This window comes from Strongylocentrotus purpuratus, unplaced genomic scaffold (assembly GCF_000002235.5).
Source record: "Strongylocentrotus purpuratus isolate Spur 01 unplaced genomic scaffold, Spur_5.0 spur5_scaffold_19, whole genome shotgun sequence".
NCBI classification, from domain to species: domain Eukaryota; kingdom Metazoa; phylum Echinodermata; class Echinoidea; order Camarodonta; family Strongylocentrotidae; genus Strongylocentrotus; species Strongylocentrotus purpuratus.
Window position 1 is genome coordinate 22,571,088 of NW_022145604.1, and position 25,842 is coordinate 22,596,929.

At 35.5% G+C, this 25,842-nt stretch overlaps 1 protein-coding gene across 1 annotated transcript; it reads right to left on the reverse strand.

Moving 5' to 3' along the window:
• LOC583194 (sterol O-acyltransferase 1) lies at window positions 1-25,106 on the reverse strand. The gene is made up of 13 exons (XM_030990604.1): window positions 24,946-25,106; window positions 19,798-19,925; window positions 17,589-17,713; window positions 17,067-17,114; window positions 13,976-14,083; window positions 10,041-10,196; window positions 9,088-9,308; window positions 8,203-8,414; window positions 5,979-6,206; window positions 4,548-4,643; window positions 3,212-3,344; window positions 1,927-2,072; window positions 1-1,225 (listed from the first exon to the last, which is right to left on the reverse strand). Exons 1-13 carry the CDS (start codon window positions 24,986-24,988, stop codon window positions 1,172-1,174), a joined length of 1,698 nt encoding a protein of 565 aa, XP_030846464.1. The 5' UTR covers window positions 24,989-25,106; the 3' UTR covers window positions 1-1,171.
• Window positions 25,107-25,842: the final 736 nt, after the last annotated feature.

The following is a 25,842-nucleotide window of genomic DNA, read 5'->3' on the forward strand; positions in this document are numbered from 1 at the left end:
GTGCTGTTTTTTCACTATTTTTCAACTCCAATAGGTTTAGACTATTTTCTTTTGACGAGGGTGTGCCTAACAAGTACAAGCTTACAGCATGGTATTTATTTATTTCTTAAGAAAAAAAAATTAACACATACACATTTTGCAGAATAAATTTGCTGCAAATCAAAGTTATCTAAATTAAATCATAGATTACCATTATAATCATTTTATTACAATACATAACATTCTTATTAACTTATCTTTCACATGAATATGAGAAAAATAATTTACAGTACAAATTAATTTATAGTGCTTTACATGTTTTGAAAGATTGCAATAAAGAATGTTGATATAATTACACAATAAATTAAAGGCAAAGAAATGGCACTGAAAGATTGTCTGTATTATTTCTTATTTTCATCTGTAGTTATTGTCATTCAAATCATGCAGCATCATAAAAGGTATTTCAATACGAAGCCAGTGTTTTAAAGTGCTAGCTTCTTTACAATTTTACAAAGAAAGGGAAGATGTGGAAAATATAATGGATCAAATGAGGTGTGATATGGCTTAGTGGTCCAGCAGTAGTCTTGAAACTAAGAGGTCCAGGGTTAAAAAAAAACCAAGTCAATGTGCTTGTGCCTTTGGTTTGACATTCCCTCAGATAGGACTCAAAGCTGTAGATCCCCTGGTTGTTGTTTTGATGAACTTGAAAATGACTGCACATCCAATAATTTATGATGTAATAATAATAATAATATTCTGCTTTTATAAAGTGCCCAATACATTGATACAATGATGTTTCTAAGGGCTTTAATTACAGATATATTATTACCCCGGTCATCGGATTCAGGCTTAACCGCACACAATGTATTCACATTCTCCACTCCCTGGGGAGCATTCTGGCCAGTCGCCATTTTACAAGCGCACACTTATACAATGGGTGTACAACGGGTAGTTTTCATAAATATTTTGGAAGACTGAGTTCCATAGAAGTCTGTCCTGTGTTGTCATGGTGACAGGCTGTTGATCATGTGATCTGCTGTAAGAGTTTGCAGCCCCACGCTTGCACATCCATTATTTCATGATGTACAATGGATAATTCCATTTCTCCTACATATTCAAGACAAATTCTACAGGCCTGTCCGGTGTTGTCATGGTAACAGGGTATTGCAGGAGCTCGTGATCATGTGACCTGCTATAACAATTTGCAGCCCCATGTTTGTGGTACCACCAGCTGTATCCACGAACTCTGCAGAAGGAAAGAAAAGAGAAAGAGAAAAGATATGGAAGTAATTACATTATGTTCCTCACTATATTATCATTATCATTATTATTATTATCATAATGATTATTATAATTATTATTATCATTACTATCATCATCATCATCATCATCATCATCATCATCATCATCATCATCATCATCGTCATCATCATCGTCATCATCATCATCATCATTATTTTTGCTGCCTAAAATAGGGCAGAGGAAAATAGAGAGAGGGACGGAAGAAAGAGCAAAGAAGGTAAGGGAGAAAAGATAGGTGGAGAGAGAAAAAGGACACACAGAGAGCGAGAAAAAGGGGGGAGAGAGAAAAAGGACACACAGAGAGCGAGAAAAAAGGGAGAGAGAGAGAGAGAGAGAGAGAGAGAAAGAGAGAGAGAGAGAGAGACGGAAGAAAGGGAAAGGAAGGTGAAGAAGAAACGATAGATGGAGGGAGGAAAAGGACAGACAGAGAGAGAGAGAGAAAGGGAGAGAAAGAGAAAGGGAGAGAGAGAAAGAGAGAGAGAGAGAGAGAGAGACGGAAGAAAAAGAAAAGAAGTTACAGGAGAGGAGATAGATGGAGAGGAAAAGGATAGAGAAAGAGAGAGAGAGAGAGATAAAAAAAGAAAAAAGAAAAAGAATAGAAAAAACAATAAATGCCAGTTTTGAGGATTAGTAAAGCACACTCACCCTATCGTAATCGCAGTATAACCTGGCATACCACTCTAGATTGTAGAGAACTAATATCAACCCCATGCCAGAGATGAGAGTGATCCACATGAAGATATTCCAGATGGCAGACTTCCACTCGCCGGTCATAAATATGGACAGAGGTACTGGGGATGGCACAAATACAAAAAGAAAAATATTGAGAGGAGTGAAGGTACATGTACTTGGAAAAGTTGGCGTAATTGCTACCTGCATCACTTCACATTTTGCTTGCTTTCCTTGCCTCTCTGCACAGCCACTCGTTTACCACATGTGCAATTTTGCACAAAACAATATGCACCAATTGCTTGTTAGTTACTGTAACACAATGGCTTGGCAAAATCACCCATTTTTGGTCTTGGTGCGCCCCATGACAACCGTTTTAACACCGGTGTAGATTCACGTTGCATTGGAAATGGTGAAATAACCTAGAGGCCTTTAGAATATCTATCCCATTATAAATATATAGATATATGGTATAGATTCATGTTGCATTGGAAACAGTGAAATAATCTTGAAGCCTTTGAAATATCTATCCCATGATAAACACAATGTGGCACAGGGAGATTATTCAATATTTGTTTGGCATCTAAAGGGTTAATAAATCGTGAGCATTTCAAAGTCCAAATATCCCTGTGCTTTGAAGATATCAATAACCCCCTCCCCCCCCTCTCTCCTCCTCTCCCCTCCTCTCTCCCTCTCTCTCTCTCCCTCTCTCTCTCTTCCTCACCTCCTCTCCTCTCCTCTCCTCTCCTCTCCTCTCCTCTCCTTTCCTCTCTCCTCTTCTCTCCTTTCCTCTCTCTCTCCCTCTCTCTTCCTCTCCTCCTCTCCTCTCCTCTCTCTCTCTCTTCCTCTCCTCTCCTCTCCTCTCTCTCTCTTCCTCACCTCCTCTTCTCTCCTCTCCTCTCTCCCCCCTCTCTCTCTCTCTCTTCCTCTCCTCTCTTCTCTCTCTCTCCCCTCTCTCTCTGTTCATTTACATTGGGAGGAGTGCAAGTCTTTTCCTTTCCATTGACGCATTCAACTCATTCTCGCTACATTCAAAACATGGCATCAGTATGGCAATTCATGCACAATCAAATTTTAAAAAAGGAAATCAAAATGGTCAAATTTTTTGAGCATAAACAGTACAAATCAGCAATATGTAGAGGACTTTAATAATTGGAATTAAAAACAATAACAAATTGTTACACTACATAAAAATGCATCAGATCTATACCAAGAGCCCAAGAGCTGTAATCTTATTTCCAGATATGTATATTCTTCTTACCTCCAACACCCACAAAGAATACAAGCAGAACTGGATAGAAGTATCGGAATGCCATGACGATAATATACTCGTGGACTACGGCCGATATTGCAAATACCATCAGGCTACTTGTTAGTCTTCCTAAGCCTAAAAGCTGGAAAAGAGAAAATATGAAATGTTAGCAATCTTTTATCATATTGCCTGTATATATCCCTCCCACAAAGTGGCAGCACTGTGGTATGTTGGTGAAAACTCGCACATACAGAGTAAAGACAGGCCAGTTGGAAAGGGGGGGGGAGTTAAATAGATGGGTGTGATAACACACCCTCCTCCCCTTTTGTGAGAAATAACATGGACTGCAAAAGCTGATGACCTTTTTTTTTTGCTTGGCAAAAGAGAATTTAGGATTTGTCCCCTTCATATTCAAAGATAGATGTCCACCCATATGTGCACACCTGTTATTTTGTGAATGAAAACGCCCTCCGCCCTTTCTAAAGGCTATTTATGGAAGTAGATACAGTCAAACCTGCTTTAGTGACCACATGTGTAGAAAGACCACCCGTCTATACAGACCACATTTTTTTGTTCCACTTAAATGTGGTTTCTCATTGAAACTTGTAATACAGGAACCTGCACATTCATAAAGACCACCAGCTTATAAAAAACATTTTTTATGTTTCCCTTGGGTGGTCTTTATATACAGGTTTCACTGTACTTCAAGCAATACAGGGGGTGTTTCATGTGGAAGTCCCTCAATAGGCTTCGCACAGGGGTGGGGCGATGCAAATACAACATGCATAAATGAGGATACACAGATGACACAGACACCGACTGCGAGTGTGGAACATCCGTGCAATCTATGTCACACTTATTAAGATGCTCACTCCTAGATAACGCCCGGCTGGAATGCTCCCCAGGGAGTGGAGATTGTGCACACAGTGTGTGCGGGCAAGCACTGAATCCAATGACCGGGGTAATGGTATATTTGTAAAGCGCTTAGAGACATTGCATTAAGCGCTATATAAAATTTAAATATTATTATTTTTATTAGATGACAAATGCTGCCAGGAAGACCTAGTGGCAGCAAAGGAGAAGGCTCTTCAGTGTACAAAAGCCTAGCAGAACATTTGAGCTCACAGGGGGGCATTTCATGAAACAACCGACTAATATCATGTTCACCGACAATTTAGTCAGCGCGGACTAAATTTGACCAATCACAGGCCTGGAAAATAGTCAGTGACAAAAGAATTGTCGGTGAACATGATATTAGTCGGTGAGAACCACCGACTAATTGTTTCATGAACGCCCCCCTTGAGGAACACAAAAGAAGACAAGCAATGAGGCTGCCTGGACTTACCTGGCAGTCCCTGTAGATATATGTATAGAGCCAGTCATGGACAACAATATTCCATGTCCTGTAATAGGTGGAGTAATTCTTACATGTCCACCAGTCCTGCAGAGAGAGAGAGAGAGAGAGAGATGTAGGATCAATTTGCTATGTTGTCTTACAATAGTAATGTACATGTATCAGATTTATTATTCATGTTGTTGTAAGATAATAATAATAATAATAATCTTTTAAAGTCCACTTCAAATCTTATTAAGTTAAACCGAAAATGGAAATTCTTTTTGCCCAATTGATCGTGAGCCCGGCAGCCACTGATCGAGCAGCGCAAGATCAACGTTGCTTTATCTATTGACAACAAAAAGTATTTTCTTGAGTTCACATTAATCTTGTTCAGGATTACATATAAAAATGTTTGAGTATTGGGAGGAAAAAAAGACAGAAATTCAATTTCTATTTAGAATGAGCTCACACACTAAAAAAGTAAGAATTAAACCTAACCATTGCGTCATTATTTTATTACTGGCAGGATGAGATTACTAGTATGATAGTATCACTGTTATCTAATTGCATAACTTAATTAGCAATCTATATCATGCACTATAGTTATCTTCTTTAATTTATATCCAAGGTTCAAATAGTAAGTCAAGTGATTTGCAGCAGTTGATCTACAGTTCAAGAATATTTGCTCTCTGATTCCATATCAAAACGTTCAGCTAAACCAATATGTACTTCTGCAATTGATCAAACCATATCTTTATATTTTGCTGACTTTTTATTTCTATGAGGCCATTCACCCATTAAGGACAGAAATATCCAAAGGCTAAATGAATTATCTTTTCTCCTTTTAATTTAGCAACACAGATATTTCTCATGTCTCCCTAAACCATTGTTGCAAGAAGTCATCTATTTGAATTGCAAGGAATTGAATAGAAGTTCAATTGAATTAATTAATGAACAAACAAATTGTATTTTTAAAAAAAATTGTACATTTTTCAATGTGTTGCCAATTCAAAATTCTGATCAGTACATCTTCATTTTGGGGATTTCTTTCCTAAAAATCACAATAAGGTAATAAATGTACACAACTAGATCACCTTTTGAGAGCAAGAAGGCAATTAACTCCCATGCTTTGTACACAGACTTAAAACCCCTTTGGATCTCAACAGATAAATCGAAGAATGCTGTAATAACAAGCACCTTGAAAACCTATCTTTATTTTCATCCCTCGTTTTTAAAATGTATCTTACTGGGCACTACAAATAAAGAAAACAACTTGTACAACCCAAATCCTACCAAACACTTTAGAAACATAACATCTCCTTGTAATACTGAATCTTACTTTGTACTATGACAACCAGGCATGTAATAGTTAAGCGCTTTGTAATACTCATAAAAGGTGATTTATTTATACAACTTTGTTATCATTGTGAGATTTGTTACCTTGTAAAACTGCCTGTCTGCAAATCGAAGCATTTCAGCAAAAGCGTTGAACCAAGAATGGAGTACTGCAAAGAAGGCTAGTAAAAGCATAAGCGTAGCTGGAAGCATACAAGTAAAAACTGTTCTCGCCAAACTCTTCATCGTCATTAAATCTTCATTAAAGTTCTTGAAGAGCGGGATACAGAAGCAGTCGAACAGGTAGAATGTGTAGAATAAACATCCAAGTACCTTGATTGATGAAGAGAAAAGAAAAGTTTACATCATTAAAAGTAATATTTGATATTTTGACTTTGTTCATTCATTATGTATCAATATATATATGCACTCACTCACCCACCCACTCACTCACCCACTCACTCACTCACCCATTAACTCACTCACCCACTTACTCACCCACTAACTCACTCACTCACCCACTCACTCACTCACCCACCCACTCACCCACTCAACCACTAACTCACTCACTCACCCACTCACTCACCCACCCACTCACCCACTCACTCACTCTCTCACCCACTGACCACTCACCCACCAACTCACTCACCCACTCACCCACCCACTCACTCACCCACCCACTGACCACTCACTAACTCACCCACTAACTCACTCACTCACCCACCCGCTCACTCACCCACTGACCACTCACCCACTCAACCACTCGCTCACTCACTAACTCACTCACTAACTCACTCACACACTCTCACTCACTCACTCACTCACTCGCTCACTCACTAACTCACTCACACACTCTCTCTCACTCACTCACTCAACCACTCACTCACTCACTCACTCACTCAACCACTCGCTCACTCACTAACTCACACACACTCTCTCTCACTCTCTCTCTCTCTCTCTCTCGCTCACTCTCTTTCTCACTCACTCAATCAATCAATCAAACTAAAATGCATTAGTATATCTACTTGTACATAACTTTACAAAAACGAAATTCAATCAATCTATCAATCAATCAATTGATCAACTGAATAGTAGTTTCAATCTTAAAGTATTTTGTGTAAACGAACCCCTTCCCCCTCCACCTCCCCACAACTTAAAAAAAAAAAAATTGCAAAATCAAATGTGAAAATTTCTAAATATTTTGAGAGATATCAAAAAGTAGATATAAAGAGCAAAACAACTAGCCTTGTGCTGACACTAACTGACACTGTTTTGACATTGCTTGTCTAAAGTAATTATTTGTTTTGAGTATACACTGATAATAAATACAAACATTTGATTACGGATCATACGATGTCGGAAGCTGCTTGCTCCTTTGAACCGTAAATTGACAACAGAGCAGTTTATTCCAGGGCAATTCTAGAAACTACCATGTTTTCTACAAGCTCAGATCAGCTTTAAGTAAAAATGGCTACAGTCTTACTTAGATCACATTTACTGTATGTCACCCGAAGAAAATTCACGACATCTGATAATTATGAACAAATTATATTTGGATGGAAAGATTTTCTCTTGAAAAACACAAATAATTTGCTGAAAAATCATATACCGTAGATATCATGGAAGGGCGTAAAATGCTTTGTGGTCCCCCATGGTCCCCTTTTTCTTATGTTTATTGAAAGCTGCTTTGATGAGATAACCACCTGTCAGTGACCATGCAGGGAGATCTAATCTCCCCTGGCCAAATTAGTGCAGATAGGCTTTAACAAGCACACCTTAAGCCAAAACATGAATTATGAAGCACAATGATATCACATACTCCTCATTTGTTAACCCATTGAATGTTGGATGCGTTATTTCAAGGTTTATTTCAAACATTCTAGCTGTACACAAATGATTTCTTTTAAAGGTGATTGGTACAGTGCGTGATTTCAAGTTGGGTGTTAAGGGCTGGTGTTAGTGTTTAATAAACACTAACACTAGCCCTTAACACCAAAATGGAAATCAGCTGGTGCTAAGGCTTTGACCTCTGAATATCGTCAACTTCCGGTACCTAGTGTTATCGATTTTGCAAAATTGGCGTCTGCTGAACCGAACTTTGTGGCTGGTGTTAATATTGTACGTACAAATCTCCTATCCACTAACACTAGCCCCTAGGGATTAAGCAAATGTTGATTTCCAGTTCCGTGTTAGTGTTAAGCTGACGATATTGATATCTGGCTCTTAATGTTATCAGCAAATTTTTAGCTTGATTTAAGAGCTCCTGACTGCTCTAAACACCGACACTTACACTAACACCCAAATTGAAATCACTCAGTGTAATGCTTACCTGGAGGAAGTTCACCCTGACCACGTCCCATCTGATCTCAGCCGTCCTGGGATAAGAGTCTCGATAGATGAGAGTTGGGCAGAACAGAAAGTAGAGGTACTTAGAGAAGTCTGGGCACGGTGTCACCACTTCTTCTTCGGTGTGATTGCCGTTAGCGACAGGGTCATCTACATCACCATCGGGTGTTCCTTTTGAATGGCCGTTTGTGGCTTCTGAAATAAGCACAGAAGAGAATGTAAGCGGTTGGTCATTAATTGTGCAACAATAATTGTCAAATAGGGGGAAAAGAAACACATGGGTACATAGCAGCAAAATAATGATAAGTATTTTGAAACTTTGTCTCATGCATACTTTTTTCTCTCCCTTTGTTTATGGTGAATGAAACAATTAAAAGGGTCTGCTTCATCATTATTGGGAAAAATGTTAACAATATTGTTTTGAATGGCTTTTTTTGGCTTCTGCAATAAGGACAGAATTACTACTGTCAAATAAGAACACATGAGTACATAGAAGCAAAACTTTGAACAGTATTTTGACACAATTTTTTGATGCAGACTATTTTCTTTTTTCCTTTTGGTGAGTAAAACAATGAAAAGGGTCTGCTTTATTATAGGGGGAAATGTGATTAGCTTCTATTTGATTTGTTGTTCTTCTTTACTCAGCAATTCCAATTACTTGACTTTGCAGTTTCTTTTTTGTCAAATCAACAAAGTAACATACAATTTGTAAAAGAAAAACAATGTATTATTTGTATAACACTTTGACACTAATCTTTTAAAAATACATAACACTGACAAAAGGTATCCAAACAAAGCTTAATGTCAGCATCTTAAGAAAGAGCTAAATGGGAAATAAATCCTGAGGCAAGATCCCATCTTTCCTTACTTTTGGCTGCTATTCTCTGTCGTTTCCATGCCAACGCCCTGGGAGCATTCTCCCTCATGAAGGCGTGCATCTTCATGAGGAGCCGGACCTGCTCCGCGGTGATGATGATGGAGGATGCGATCGGGAGAGAATGGACTAGGACGGCCCGCATCGGTATGTAGAGGAAGATGGCTTGGTAGAGGACATACACTACTAACCATGCTGCATCAGGAATGTACAGTCTGCAGATAGTAGTAATGAAATTTAAAAAATGAATAATAGTAAAAAATAAGTACATGTAAATGCTATTTCTTTCTATCATATGGTGAAATATAATATCTTTGTGCATTAAATACATTTACACCATTATAATCATGCAACACCAGGTAATGTACAAACTGCAATTAAAAATAATAGTAAATTTTGATTACTATTTCATCCTTTAGTGTGCATCACATAATGGTGATATTAAATCTCTGTTATATGCTTCCAAAAGGATTGGAAAGATTAACCCTAGGTTGAATTTCAGCAACTACTATCAGCACACATTATTATTATATCATCATCATTATCATCATAATTGTTATTATTATTATCATTATTATTATTATTATCATTATTATTATTATCATTACTATTATCATTATCATTATTATCATTATTGTGATTATTTTTATTGTTGTTATCATCATTATCATCATCATCATCATCATTATTATTATTATTATTACTATTGTTATTATAATTGTATTATTATTATCGATATCATTATTTTCATTATCATTATTCATATCATTCATCTTCGTATTATTCTTATTATTATTCTCATAATTATCATCATTATTAATTATTAATATTATTATAAATCTTATTATTATCATCACAATCATTATTATCATTATTACTATTATATCTGCTCAACTCCCCCATCATTACAAACACTGTAAATAATGATCAATGTTCTATGCATGTACCTGAAAGGGCTGTAATAAGAAGACCCATGTTGAGCCCAGTACTGAAAGGTGCAATAAAAGAATAACATAGCCCAGATCTGCATTAAGAACCAGGTCCAGAGGACGGTGGGGGCCTGGCCGAAGGCTCGCTGGAGTAGACCAAAGTCCAGACGTATGCTGAAGAGAAAAAGAGAAAGAATAACATCATTTCATACACATACATTTAGTTTGTTTGTCAAAAATAATTGTTTGTTGGTTACAAGAAGGCATCAATGATTAGACTTGCTCCAATGAAAAATAGATGGGATAAAATTATTGCTTACAAATAAAAAATTAATTAACTGGTTATATACAGTATGTTGATTTGTTGATAATAAATATTGTATTTTTCCAATAAAAAAATAAAAAAATTGGACTAAAAATATAATTAGATTAAACAAATAATAACACTAACAAAATAAGTAGACTACGGTAACAATAATTAGACTAAAAAGATAATTACAATTTGAAATTATTGGACTAAAAAGAATAATCAGAAAAAAAGTAATCAAGACTAAAAAGGGAGGGGTGGCATGGGAGGCAAGGTCTTTGTCATATCCACTAGATCTAACAGTAATTTAATATATACAGTGTATAATATATCATATCATTAAAAGTCAATGTAAGGGCATAAAAATATCCACAAATGGCATGAAATTTGTCACCTTAATTGCCTGTTATGGTTTTACTATTTATAGAATACAACAATAGAAACTGCAAGCTCTAAATAAAAATTATCATGTGTATTATTAACAATGAGTATTTTCTCTTTTCACCTCCCACGTACTTGAAACAAAGTCAATAATCATCAAGTTTGATGTCATGTTCAGTGATAAGATTCTTCCCATTTCCTTATTTGAGTCAATTATAGAACAGTGTGAGCGACCATCATGTCTATTTCTGAAGCAGATGTCATGGCTAGGCATATAAATAATTAACCAGGGTGTCACACATTTTATCGGTTTGAAGGCGTACTCTGGAGTGTTGGTTATGACTGAAAACAAACTAAGGTGATCGCAACATTTGCTCTGGGCTTTGTTTTTATCAAAAAAAGTAAGGGTTAGGGTTGAAATTTAGGTTTTGGATATCTGGGATAGGTTAAAGGTCAGAGTCAGTATGCAAAAGACTTGACTGTTCATGCAAGCTCATTTTGGATTTGTGGTAAAATAGCAATATTCATACTGCAGTGAATTTAATTGTATTTTTTCTTCTTCTCACCACAGATAATTTTGTATACCTGCATACATGAAGTTCACCATAGATCTTTTTGAGCTTTCCAAAGCTAAATCACTCATCACTCCAGTGCATTTTTCTCAAATTCTCAAAGAATCATTATTGTACGCCGAACAAACAGTGAATGAAAAAAAACCTACAGTGTAGAAAAATTCTGTAAATATGTACCTACATACATGTATATACATGTAGCTGTGAAAAGAGCCAATAAAGATTAATTAAGGAAATAGAGGAAGACTGAGCACATATCAAACGGTATCTATATGCTAATGAGCTGGGATTTTCAATAAATGTGATAAATTCCTGCAAGTACTTTTGGTTGTTTCTAACAAACTACAGAATCGATTACAGCCAGTTTCTCACAAAAAAGCAACTTCATTACCACGATTGGCTTTAAATAAAATTATGATTCATCAACTCAGTTGTGCAACTGCATGATGTACAATTGTGTGTCTCTCTATTGTTCTAGACAACACACAATCTCCTTGAACAATGTGCCGTTCAGCTAGCGGCGGGAGGAGGGGCACAAGCTAGGGTCCCACATTTGTGCTTTTTAGAAATTTGAGTCATTCAATTTGACATCGACTTTTCTTCTGTTCTTTTCTGCTTATCAGAATTGTTAAAAAAACGAATTCCCCTCCATACGTGATAACGTGTTTTTTGGGCTTGTCAGACTTAACAAAAACTAGACTCCCACCGCAAATCCTGCACGTGCCCCTGCTCACAATCCAAATATTACATGCTGGGAACATTTTCACATAGCCCAGTTGGCAGACAACATGTGGTACTGACACCCCATAAGACCAACATTATTCAATTCAAATTCAAATTCAGTCAATATAATCTGAAGTGGAGTACCGTAGGCTCCATGGCAGAATGACCTAAGTAATCAGTCAAGTATTCTCTGCGACAAAAGTCCACCAAATTCTTTTTTTTTATGACAGAATGACACAAACTGAGACCAAAGTCTGATCAGTTCGCTGTCCTGTGGTGATCCATCTTGCTAGCAACTAACACGTACAAAAACTAAAAATAGTGGCTTCTGTAAATATTGTGATATGTAATCATGTAAATTTATCTTGGCGGCATCTATATATGACAGAGACACCAAGTTATTATTTCTCTATTTTATTTCATTATTTTATATATATATATATATATATATATATATTTTTTTTTTTTTTTTTTTGGGGGGGGGGGGGGGGGGCAGCGGATGTCCATGTGTATTGGTTCTGTAAATGTACTTATGTATATCTGTTTATAGGCTTAAAGGTATTACAAAGTTTTGGTATGGGGTCATGAATTTGGTTCAAATGAACATATTGGAAGCATATGCATTCCTACAATATCCATTGATCGTTGTCGCGGTTGAAATCGAGTCTAAAGTTATGAAATAATAAATAATAAACTCTTTATGTTGTATAGCTCCCTCTCAAGGTCAAGATATTGATTTAGCTATGAAACGATGTTTTTTGACTAAAATCGACCGATAAGATATTCTCGTTTGGAACTTGTATATCACAACAACATATTCTGAGATTTTCATAGTCGCAGCTACCATTGTACGGCCATAGGCGCTATCTGAAATCTGAAATTTATCAAATTTACCGGGAGCACCGGTAAATTTGTTATTAAATTTTTCTCGAAAAACAGAAGTGTTTTGGGGGCTAATTTATTTAGTGCTTATAATACATCCACAGGGGCATCCAAACATATAAAATTGTAAAGATTCACTTTCCACCCAATTTTCAAAATTTCCCAAAACTTTGTATTACCTTTAATATAATTTAGAAAAATTTGTACAGACTTTTCCCTAAGGCATAGGCCTCCTAAAGTATAACTCAAGCAGTTGCCTAATCCGAAAATTAAATTGTACAGGAATGTTGGTTTTCTGGTCTTTTTCTCAATTGAACTCAAAATAACCCTGGTATAATCTTCAAATGATAAGATAATCTCTTACAATGACCTGACCAGTGACCATTCATGAAATCTCTATGACTGAAGTGCTCATGCCAAGATTTCTTTGACAATTGCAAAAGAATTTTTAAATCTTGGTAATCGTGGAATGGTTACGTAATCTTAAACCTTGACGAATCAACAACTGGACCTTTAATCATTCGGTATACTGAAAAGAGACCAACAATGATCATCGGTCTATTCTTTCACCATTTCAAAAAGAGGCAAAGGAGTAAACGTTACTCCACAAGTCTCGTTTATTATCTGATTATCACAGTGGAATTACTTGTAAACTAGGTTGGGCAAGCCTCTTACAAGCTTTTGTGTCAGTTGACAAACTTTTGTTAGAAAGATATGCATACAGTTGGGAAACAGGTATATTGAATACCTGTTTATGGGCTTAATATGATTTTGAAAAATTGTACAGACTTATAATAATAATAATTACAGTGCTTATATAGCGCCTAACACTTACTTTGTCAGAAGTCTCTAAGCGCTCTACAATAATGCAGCATAATTACCCTGGCTTTAGTATCCACTCGACCACAACACCATTAGGCATGGGCTTCCTAAAGTTCAGAGACATTGCATTTTATTTTATCACTGTTCTGATAAAAGAAAAATATTATAGTTGCCAATTTGAGGAACAATATTTATATATCATTTTAGCCCTAAGACAAAATCCTGTCCTATATTGGATGGTTGTAGTAAATGTAACTCAAACTTACCTGCCAGTATCAATCAGATCTGTGATGAATGTATTCATGATGATGACGATTAACATCGCTACTAGGATGTTATAGATTGTCTGAATATTCTTGTCTTTTAAGAGTATCCTGGAAATGAAAAAAAGAAAAAAGGAAAAAAAAAAGAGACAGAAATGTTGTTAAAAGAATATGTGACTACAAGGATAGCTCGATTCAATGTCAATGTTAGACAAATGAAATGTCATGGTTCACATGTTTACACAAAAACATCAACCAAAGTATGGAAAATCAAATCTAAAACTGTCAGTCTTTGAACTGTAAATATTACTCATCTATGAAACAAGGAATGGGAAGCTTTTAAAAAGGCAAATCCATGTAAGCCAGTAGCAAAGTTCATCTATGTTTATTGTAAATAATGTTTACTGTATCCTAGATAAGATAAGACATTTATTTGTCTTTATTTCAAATGTCACATGTAGAGTATAACATTAGATCATTACACATTTTCAATGCAAAACAAACTACAATTTTGTTGAAACAATAGTCTAAAGTATATCAAACAAATGATAGAAACAAAACAAATGCAATAAACATAGTCATGATACACAATGTAAGGAAACACTACTCAAAGAGCAAAAAATAATATTTCTGGGTTTAACAAAATCTACAAGCTTAAAGTTTGTTCACATTGATATCTAATGTAATCATTGTAATGATGTCTGATTACAAGGTATGGCTTTCTGTTTTACTTCTTCAACTAAAGTTCTTTTCTTTTTCCTGTACATTCACGTGATCCTGTAACTCTACTGTGCCAGGAAAAAACAATATCAAATTGCTATTGTATTCCATACAACAAATAACCTTTAGGACAATTTTATCTTTTACCTTCCTCTCTCCTTCTTTGGTTTCATTTTGTCCACTATACACTTCTTTTGAAACGTTATTCAATATTTTCTTTGTCCTTTTTTTAAACCTGATTTTCTCTTACTGTATCTATGATGTAATGTGTTCCCTCATATTTTGAAGCGCCTTGAGCATTTAATTAGAATGGATAATGGCACTATATAAATCTCTTGCATTATTATTATGTTAATATATATATTCTTCACTACATGTTGCATTCAACTTATTCAAGTTGCTTTAAATGGATATTAGAGTGCACTAGATTTAGTATTTTTTTTAATGATTGAGTCAGCATATGAGCCAGGCACAGGGGGCAGAAAGGGTTTTGTAATTTAGGGGAGGGGGGGGGTAGGGTGCAGTGGGGACACAATTCTATTAGCAAAACATTGACAGGTAAACAACAAAAGTTATCACATTTTTTTCATGTATCATTTTGGGTATAATATTAGAAGGGGGGGGGGGGAGGGTGAGAAACAACTGTACATGTTTCCCACTCCATGGCTTGAATCCGACACTGTATGATATCATTGACTGAGTTTTTGTTAAAGGTAAAGACCAGTTATGGTCATGCGATTGCATTGTGAAAGAAACGTTGTGGAATCGATCAGAAAAGGTTGATCATCTAGCATCTAGCATCTGCAAGGTTCTGGAATCATCAAAATGATAAGAAATTTGGCCCATTCTTCGTAAAGTTACAAGCCCTATACACAGAAAGATGTATATGGGACTACCCTATATCTCTCACAGACCATGAGAGAAACAAATTTACCAAACATATGAATTAGTAGGCGGTTTCCCGGCAAATTTTTTATCATCATGTATTAGTCAAAACATATTCTTTCACATGATTGGTAATGAGAGCTTCCATTTCATTTTTTGAAATTGGGGCGTTTCCAATACTGGTCTTTACCTTTAATCACATGATCAAATGAATACTTGACCTATTCCATCCTTTCTGTTTTCATTTCACTGAAACCAAAATCAATATATACCAATCATCAGTAGCTTAGCTTCCAAATAACAATTTTGTCTGTTTGTTTGTGAGTTATATGTCACAATAATAGTTTCCTGACCGCATGTGTATAACAGCCTTAACAGACATGTGATCACTTCCCATGCTAACGGTGCATATTGGCGCTTTGATGTATGAATTTCCGTGTAGCATGAGTGCATGTGCTATTAATGGACAAACCATGTGTGATGTCGCTCCAGCACTCGGCAATGAGTGGACCATTTCATCATCGGGAATATTGAAACTAAAAGTAGCGCATCATGAGTAATATATACGATGTCGCACCTTGAAATGATCGCCCCTTATATCATGTTGATAAATCATAGTGTAGACCATGAGTCTTCCACTGCACATACACATGATAACACGTACAGCTGATCAATTTTACCACAAATATTTCTAAATACAACTCTCACAGTTATTCAAGTCTCCTTACAGATCTTGTACAACCTGCTCAGGAGACCAGTTCTTGATCTTTACTGTTGATTAATTTCATTCAAATTTCATTCATGTCATCTATTTCTTTATATTAGTACAAGGGCCCTCGTAATAAGCTTTGCTTTCTTCCCGGTCCTTCAAACACATTACTTTGTACGTATTCATTACGTAATTATTATGTTTCAATGGAAAAAATAAATTGGATTGAATTGAATTACCGGTATTTGATAGATCAACAATATGCTTTGAAAATAATATATGATAATATGACATTTGCCTCCACACAGTCATACAGGTTGAATAATCATATGCGCAGACATGATGAAACAATCAATACCCAGTAGTGTATAGAATCATGTGTGTTATACATGTACATGTATGTGTATTTTATTTGTTTGAAGGCTGTTGTAAAGTGCATTGACAATCTCTATGTCTAGTCATTGATGAGTTACTTCCTTGTAAAGCATCTGTGCATCATTTTACATCTTAATTATTTCCTTTTATTTCCCATTCTCAACTTCTTCTCTTCTACATAATTTCTTCTTCTCCTTCTCCTCTTTTTTCTCTTCCTCCTCCTCCTCCCCTCCTCCTCCTCCTCTTCTTTATTCCGCTTTAATTCATCATTTAGATTCCCTTTGTTACGGTAGTTACATTACTAAAGTTAATGCCCTCTCTAACGAGCTTTGAAGTCTTATCATGTAAATTTCCCATGCTTTTTTTCTTTCATCAATACAGAAGTTCAAAATATTTGATACTTACGTTAAAAGGGATTCCCTAGGTACAAACACCTTCTGTGCAAGAGGTTCCCTGTGGAAAAAATTATAAACAAAAAATAGTGAAATTGTTTAATTATCTCTTTAAACACAAGGATATCCAAATGTGGTTTAAAGTTTACCAATCACCTGAACGAAAAATAATCATTCATAGGAAAATGGAACCTCTAATATCAAGTGCATAACATGTTTTGGTGATTGGCACATTTCAATATTTATCTTACAACTTGTATTTGGATTTAATTCTAAAAATCATGTAAAAGTTAAAGAAAAATTTGATGTCAAACAATATTATGATTAAAAAAGGTTGAAATTATAGACATATCAATTTCTGGATATTATATAAACGTACCAAATACTGGGTAATGATTTAAGGCAAATGCAAAGATATTTGTTGAAAAACCAAACCAAAAACCAAACCAAACCAAACTTGCATCTCCAAAGGAGCGAAACTTGAAAGGGGCGGGGGGGGGGGGGGGGGGGGGAGCTGATAAGGGGCACGTCTTACCTTTTTCCTTTAGGGTTTTCCTTCACAGGTGATTCTAACTCCCCCATCCTTGTAACTTCTCCTACAAATCCATCCAGCATATTATTTAACCTGTCTTGCATCTGGTCTACAAAGTCAGTTTGCATCTGAACCAAAAATATCAAGAAAACAGGAAAAATACAAGTAAGTTTCAACAATATAACCCTTTCATGGGCACAAAATAAAGTTCTGCCAAGTGCTTTGTAGTGCTAAATGTACATGCAGGTTCAAATAAGCATGAATTCACTTTTTTTGTAAAGTATTGTAAGCTTCCTTCCACATAAAATGTTCACAAATTTTGTGAGCAGAAAGTTTTGTGCCACAAATATTTGAATTATTATACAAATAATGAATGGTTATGAGTTCAATAGTGCGAATATGTTCATGAGTTGAAAGATTAACATTCTATTCAACGAGGCGTCAGCCGAGTTGAATAGAATTAACGTTAATCTTTCAACGAATGAAAATATTTGCACTATTAAACGAATGAAAAACATTCATTATTTGTTTTATACAACATCGAAGAAGACCTAATAGAACGTTAATCAACAAATTATGCTTTACTCCTTATAAAGATAAATTACCGTTCGAGTCAAGCCTTCTCAATTACATGCAGATTGCCTTCGTGTCAGATACACGCAGGGATACGCGCGCGCACATGCAGCAGAGAGGTACGCAGTCTGCATATAACCAAAAATACACGACCGTGCAATATACCATCTATTGAATATCATGTGACCAACAATCGTCCAATCAAATGACAAGGATCCACGTAGGTGTTGTATAAAACTAGTGATAACACTGAAGTTTGTGATTTGGTTAATATATGTTGCTGTGGAAATCACTATTGTTTACCATTCATGACAGTTTCATGTCATCATACATCCAGTATCTGTGTGTACAGTAATAGGCATCATATACACTGTATGTAGGTTAAAGCAATAGATTTGGTGAAAATAAATAGTATCTATCATTTCGTCCCTATTTTCACGAAGTGACGTTAGTGAGGAAAATCGTAACGCAAAGTGAATGCGATTTTTATTCACTACCGTCACTTCGTGAAAATAGGGACGATTTAGCCTGTCTATGATTAAATAATGATCTATTTCCTTCAAATAGAATTAAAAGCTTTACAATATTTTCAACAGATGTGACACTTTTGAAATGGACTTTTATTCAAAGTGATTTTCAAAAAGTAGACTCTGCAAACAAACTGATAACAGACAATTTGTTTACCTTTATATATATCTAAGTCTATAGATGTCAAAACTTACCAAATTAATATTGAACCTTCCAGCAAAACCAAAACTATATACTGTATGTCAATATATTTAACAGTATTTGTAAATATACCTCATTCAAAAGGACAAGAAGTAATGTCAGGTACACACATTAATAACAGCAAAGTAATTCTAAATGCTCTTTTTAAAAAGAAGTACATGTATCTGAATACCAGCATAATAGAGATATACACTGTACTTTTCAGTGTACGTTGTGTAGTTATAAATGTAAATATACATCGTCCTTATTCAGATACGTACTTGTACATGTAATTGAACGACCAGGGAGAGTTTAAGAAATTTAACAAAAGTACCAGCAAATATACATTATTTATGCATGTCTACACAATTGAAGTGGGAGGGACAAGTGTACTTGATGCTAATTTGAACATCTGGATCAAAAGATGATGCACAAAAAAAAAAATCTGAACTTAAAGGTAAAGACCAGTTTTGGAAATGCCCCCCTCTCAAAAATTGAAAGGGAAGCTCTTGTTACCAATCATGTGAAAAAGAAGATGTTTTGATTAATACGTAATGATACAAATTTTGCTGATAAACCGCCTACTAATTGATATATTTGGTAATGTATTATATCTATTTTGACCTGATAGATATCGCGCACATGTCGCGCACGCATCGCGTAGTCCCATGTGCATCTTTCTGTGCACAGTGCTTGTAACTTTACCAAGACTGGGCCAAATTTCTGATCATTTTGATGATTCCAGAACCATGCAGTACACACCAATACTTATATGCTAGATGATCAACCTTTTCTGATCGATTCCACAAAGTTTCTTTCACAATGCAATCGCATGACCATAACTGGTCTTTATCTTTAAAATAATATTTTGAAAAATATTCACAAAATACAGGGCTCAAAGAACAGAGGGTTAATTCAAGATATACAGTACCTGCTGTGCTGCATTCCTGATCTGCGAGACGGCCATGTCTCGATCTCTGTCGGAACTTCCGGGAGAAGAATGCATTCTCCCGTTGTGACCTCTGTTTCTCAGCCCCTCCTGAACCCTGTGGTCCAGACCTAAAAAGTATGAGAGAGAAAAACAAGAGAAAAAAAAGAAATGGGATGAATTGCCAAGAGTCAACACAGACAAATTTAAACTTTGTGATATCACATGGCAAAAATTGTGTTTGATGTGGGAAATACATTGAGTTTCTCTTGAGAGTATCTCTCACCCAGGTCTACACTTCAAGCAAAGGGCGTTTCAATTTGTGTTATAACTTTCCACTATGCTGGCAGTACTAGAAACCAGAATTTTAGCATTTAACCACTCCTTTACATGTATAAACTACATGTGTTATAGGAGGGTATATATCAGTTCAGTTCAGTTTATTAAAAACACCATCCTAACATGGATCCTAACATGTGCATTTGATCCGATTGTGTTTTCAGAAACACACTCAGCGATTCACAAATATGAAGTAAATGAAAAACAACAATTTGTTGCTGTTTGTAGAATTCAAAATTAATGTATGCATGATTATGAGAACACTCTTGATTAGACAATTCAGATTAAATACATTTTACAAGATGCATTACCCCCACCTCCCCTGTTTGTGTCTCCCCCTATCTCTCTCCCTTTTTTTTCAAACTTCAGACTGGAGTGAAAGTCTAAGCATCATAGTGTGCGAGTCAACCAAGGTCAACAAACTTTTCCACTGACCCAAATAATAGAGAGTGGGGTGAAGTGTATGCATACCATTCACAATGTACTGATGCGTGTGAAAATCTGGGGGTGAATACAGAGGCTTTTTCTACAAAGGTATTCCTTTGTCTAAGGGAGTATTGACGTTGAAAAGGGGGTCATGGCAAAGTAAGGGGAAAGATGATGAAAGAACTGAAGAGCAAATTATATGACAGCCTCACACTGGAACAAACTCCAAATTGACAAAATCTAGACCATTCAGAGGTTAATTGTTTGAGCCTATTGTTGTTTCATCTGTGACTGCCAAGAGGTATGGATTTTTAAAAACAATGGTGAAGGGAAGGGGGTGAAGTGAAGGGGGGGGGGGGGGTTAAGTGAAGTGGGGGGGGGGGGAAGGGGGTGAGGGGAGGGGGGGGTGAGGGGTGTTAAGAAAGACAGACAAACAGAGAAATAAATACTAGCCGTACTAAAGTACTTATAAAGGTCTACATGAAGTAAGAAATAGAATGTAAATTAGTTCTGTTATCATATCTCTCCTGGCATGTTCTTTGCCATTTCTGTGCTGGCTCTGTCACAACAGAATTCATTAAGAAACTTCAAAGATGAATTTCATACACTACTGTACTATCAAATGAACTGATCCCTTTAATAGGAGTTTAGGTCAAAATGAAGAAGAAAAAAATTTAACACAATCCTTTTTCAGATTTTCTAAAAATAATCTTGTTGAACTTACTGACAAGTATCACAGTGCACCATGAAAATTGGAAAATTACCCTAGCATTAGTCATGTAATTATCTAGATATGACTTTTGCTCAAAGGTCATTAGACCTTGAAATATGATTTGTGAACCAAGTTTATGTCCACAGTTGTAAACCCATATAACATTGAATGTTTATGAGTGCAGGCAGATTACTGAAAATGTGTATTCTGTAGGCTCAATTTATGGACAAGGCTTTGTTTCTTCTCTTTAATACTTTAACAATATCACAAAACTTTTTATATCTCAACGATAAGACCATTGCACCCTTAAATCTACATTATAAATATTAACAAGGATAAATCTAATTAAATTGTGAGGCAAATTTGTTCACACTATTCCAAAAACCAAACAAAGTTCAGACCAAGTTCAAGAAACTTTTAGAAATAAAAATAAAACACCACCATTTCTCACAGAGGTAATAAATGGTCATGTCACCATTTGACCATTTCATTCACACATAAACAGAAAAGCAGATCAAATTTCCTTTTTAACTACGGTATGCATCTTAGAATTTGAGGGGAAATTTCGTTCACAGCATTAGAACAAAGTCATACAAATTTCATACTAATGATGACCTCCAATGCATACCATAGAAGCATAACAATTAAATTAAGGCCAACTATACAACAAGGATGTTTCTCAGAAGTTGGAGAGGAAAATGGTGACCCCAAAACCACACAAAGTTCATACCAAGTTCAACAAACTTTTTTTTACTCCCACTATTTCTCACTGCAATTTATAGGTCAACAAACTTTCCACCCCCCCCCCCCCCCATGTGACCACTTCCTCCACCATTGATAAAAGCACTGCCATAATGGCTTTAATCCCATTGATAACATTACAAAAGAACAAGATCTTTTGTTTGAGAATAGTACATGACTCTTTGGTAGCTAGTTCTCACAAAGTCACATTGTAACCGATGCCACTATAATAGTGTTAGTTTGGTTTTTACAAGTGCTTATCAGTCACTTTTGAATAGTTCAAATTAATGACACAGCACTGTGTCATCACAGGGCAAGTCCACCCTGATAATCAAGTTGGTTTTAATAGGAAAAGAAAAAGACAGAAACAGGTCAGTGAAAGTTTGAGCAAAATCTGATTGAAAATAACAAAGTTCTCTGTACAGAAAATATATTAAAACTTTCAAACGTACAACTGGGAATTTCCTTAGGGCAAAACAGACATTTCTGAACTTCCTGAACAGAGCAAATGGGAAGCCAGGGCTCTTGCAGATATGTCACAGAGTTGACAATTTAGGTTTGATTGATTGCAACTTCAAACATTCATAACTTTCTTATTTTTAAATCAGATTTTGCTCAAACTTTCACAGATTTGTTTCTGTCGATCTTTATCTGTTTCTATTAAAACCAACTTAATATCAGGGTGGACTTGCCCTTTAGGATGATTTCTACAGTGTGAAAGTCAGAAAGTGGCAAAAAGCTCAAACTATTCATCTTTCTGACTTCCACACTCAAGGAAAATGTATATGGTAATTTATCATCTGAAAGACATTGACATCAAGTTATATACCACTTAGATTCTGTTTCTAAATTTCATTAAAAACAGTGTACTCCATTAAGATTTGGTTACTTCTATTTATATGACCTGACAAAGATATGAAGAGGAGACAGGAAAAGAGGTAAAGAGTGAGAGAGATAGAGAAAGAGAGAGGGTAGAGATAGATGAAGAAACAGAACAATACACATCTCGTCCTAGAATATATACAGAGGGGATTTAAAGATAGAGGAGGAAAGAGAAGGAAAGAGAAGGAAAAAAGGGAGAGAAAGAGAGGAAAAAGAAGTCAAGTCCCTAACCCCATAACTCAAGTTAAGTGGGCACATTGAATAAAAGCAAGACGCAATGGTTTAAACAAAAATTAAATCCAAGAAAGGAAAAAATCAATCATGGCCCAACCCCTTCATCACCCTTCACCCATCTTTTCCCCTTTCAATTTATTGTGATGTGAACGGTGATCTATATTAGTAGGCTGTGATCTACTTTCTTGTACTGCGTAGTGTGTACATGTACATGTACACTGACACACAGTCCATGTGGCAAAAGAGTACAAGTTCAATCAAATCTTTGTAATACACTGAAAAGGTGACCATTATTCAGTCTCGATCTCTTTCTACCAAAATTGATTTATTTCCTTTGTATTCTTCCTGACCCCCCCCCCCCCCATCATTCTTTCCAGAACTTCAAAAAGTGGAGTGAATGGAGTAATAGGAAGGACAAAATTAGACCGTGGCACTCTTTGCATAACAATGAATATTATAAAGAAGGAGTACTTAAAATGCCCAGTCTATTATCATTTGACCGTGTAATAAAAGCTACTTATAAAGAGATACTTTGATGGAGGAAAAAAAAGTAAATGGAAAATGTTTCATGCACACTTTTTGAGCAAAATGGGAAGTGATATTTTTTAAAGCAGCAATCTCCACTCTATTCATTAAATTATTAATAAATAAGCAGACCTATTCTGGAAATATCTTTTGATTGCATGGAGTCACTACAAATACTATAATGCAGGAAATTATTTCAAAACCAATTTGCCTGAAATGTCATATATTGGTCGACGGAAAACCTTTCAATATTAGACATTTAAATTCTGATATGACATACATGTACATGTACATGTACATGTATGTTAAAGATATTTGCACAATGATGGTTCATTTATGTCTTTTGTTATCAAATCCAAAGTCAAATGAACTTTCTGTCGGGTTCATTTATTTTGTACTGTTCGGTTCTTTCTGCATTGTAGGTCTAGTACATGTACAGGTGTAGGTTAAAAAATATTTTGAAACATGGACATTTTGAAAAAGAAGGTTCTTCCCTAAGTTGTGTTGATACTGAACTTAAAGGCCCTCTAAAGTTAAAGCCCCTTTCAAGTGTTGGGTGTCCCCAATTCGCCAACAATTTGATGGCAAAAGAAAGAGGATGTCATTTAAGACACAATTCTGCAAAGGTTTCCCCCAAAAAATTTGAAGACAAATATTGATAAAAGAAAACATGATTTGGGTTTTCTGTTGTATGCAGAAAACCAAAATTTTGTATTCTTTCATTGATCATATTTGACTTCAAACACATTTGTTTTGAAAGTCGTTGCAGAAATGTGGCTTAAATGACGTACATCCTCTTTCACATTGTGATACAATTTAAGTGAAATGTTTCCATCAATTTTTTGGGGGCTCCCAACACTTAAGAGGGGCTTTAGTTTAAGACATCCACATTTGTGTACCATATTTTCTTGAAAGCATAGACCTATTCATTAAATATCTCAGAAACTAGATCTAGTTTCAAAATCCCATTTTAGGTTAATAAATTACTTGCATTTTTCCTAAAATGTTGTTGGTTTCAAGAAACGGGCCCCAGCTACCATGACATATTTTGCAAGAATCTTTAAACAATAAAGGAGGCAGACTTATTCAGAAGAAGAAGAAGTACAAGCCGCATGCAATACTTGTCCTAGCAGTTCGTTATGATAAGGATACGGGCAAGTTCCGGGTGATACTGACTCACTCGCTCCGCTCAACATAACACCACATCAAGCAAAGAAGATGAACACATCAATATTCTCATTCACTCACAAACATAACATGCAAAAGTAAAATAAATGTTATATTTAATTTACCATTTTGAAGTACGGGTCGTCTTCTCTCTCCTGTTTCGTCCATCTGTGTAGTGATCACGATTAATAAATATACAAATAAACTATTCGGGCAGAACCAAGTTCATGAACGACTGGCGTTTATCAATGACAATTCATAGAATGGAAAATCTAAATGCATCCATCAAGCTAGCTCAATGCATATATCGCGATGCGATGATAACAACACATGTGACGTACGTGTGTGAGCATTTCTCGATTCTCGGTACAGGAAAGTTTGTTGACCTTGTGTCTACGTCTGATGACGTCGTGCATATTTTAAAGATCCGCCTCCTCTCGATCCCGCAAAAAACCGGAGGTAGATGTGTGATAACAGGAGTTTTAGCGGAAATACACAGAAAACTGACAAATCACGGACGAACTGAATCACGAACTACAAATAAATAAATGAATGAATGAATGAATAGATAAATGAATATATAAATAGATAAGAAAATAACTTTTTATATATCGAATGAATAAATAGATGAATTTATCAATTATTAAAGTAATTAATTAATTGGTAAATCAATTAATCAATTAATTAATAAATGAAGGTGTCGTATTGTATCGAGGTCTATACATCAATAATCTGTTTATTTTGTTCTTCTATTTATCCTCTTTCGTGGGACTTTATTTTGTTCATATCATAAAATAACAGCTATTTACAACAGTGTTTAAATACAGAATTCATGCAGTTGTAACATATATCATACATAGTACAGAACATGAAACTAATGTGACATAATCACTAACTAAAATAATGAAAACATTTTTGTAACTTCGTTTCGAATTTCTTTTGATTTCATTTCATATTGAGATAGGTGCGAATTTATACCTTTAATTCTTTTATCAAAATATATAGAGCATGTATTCTGTGCT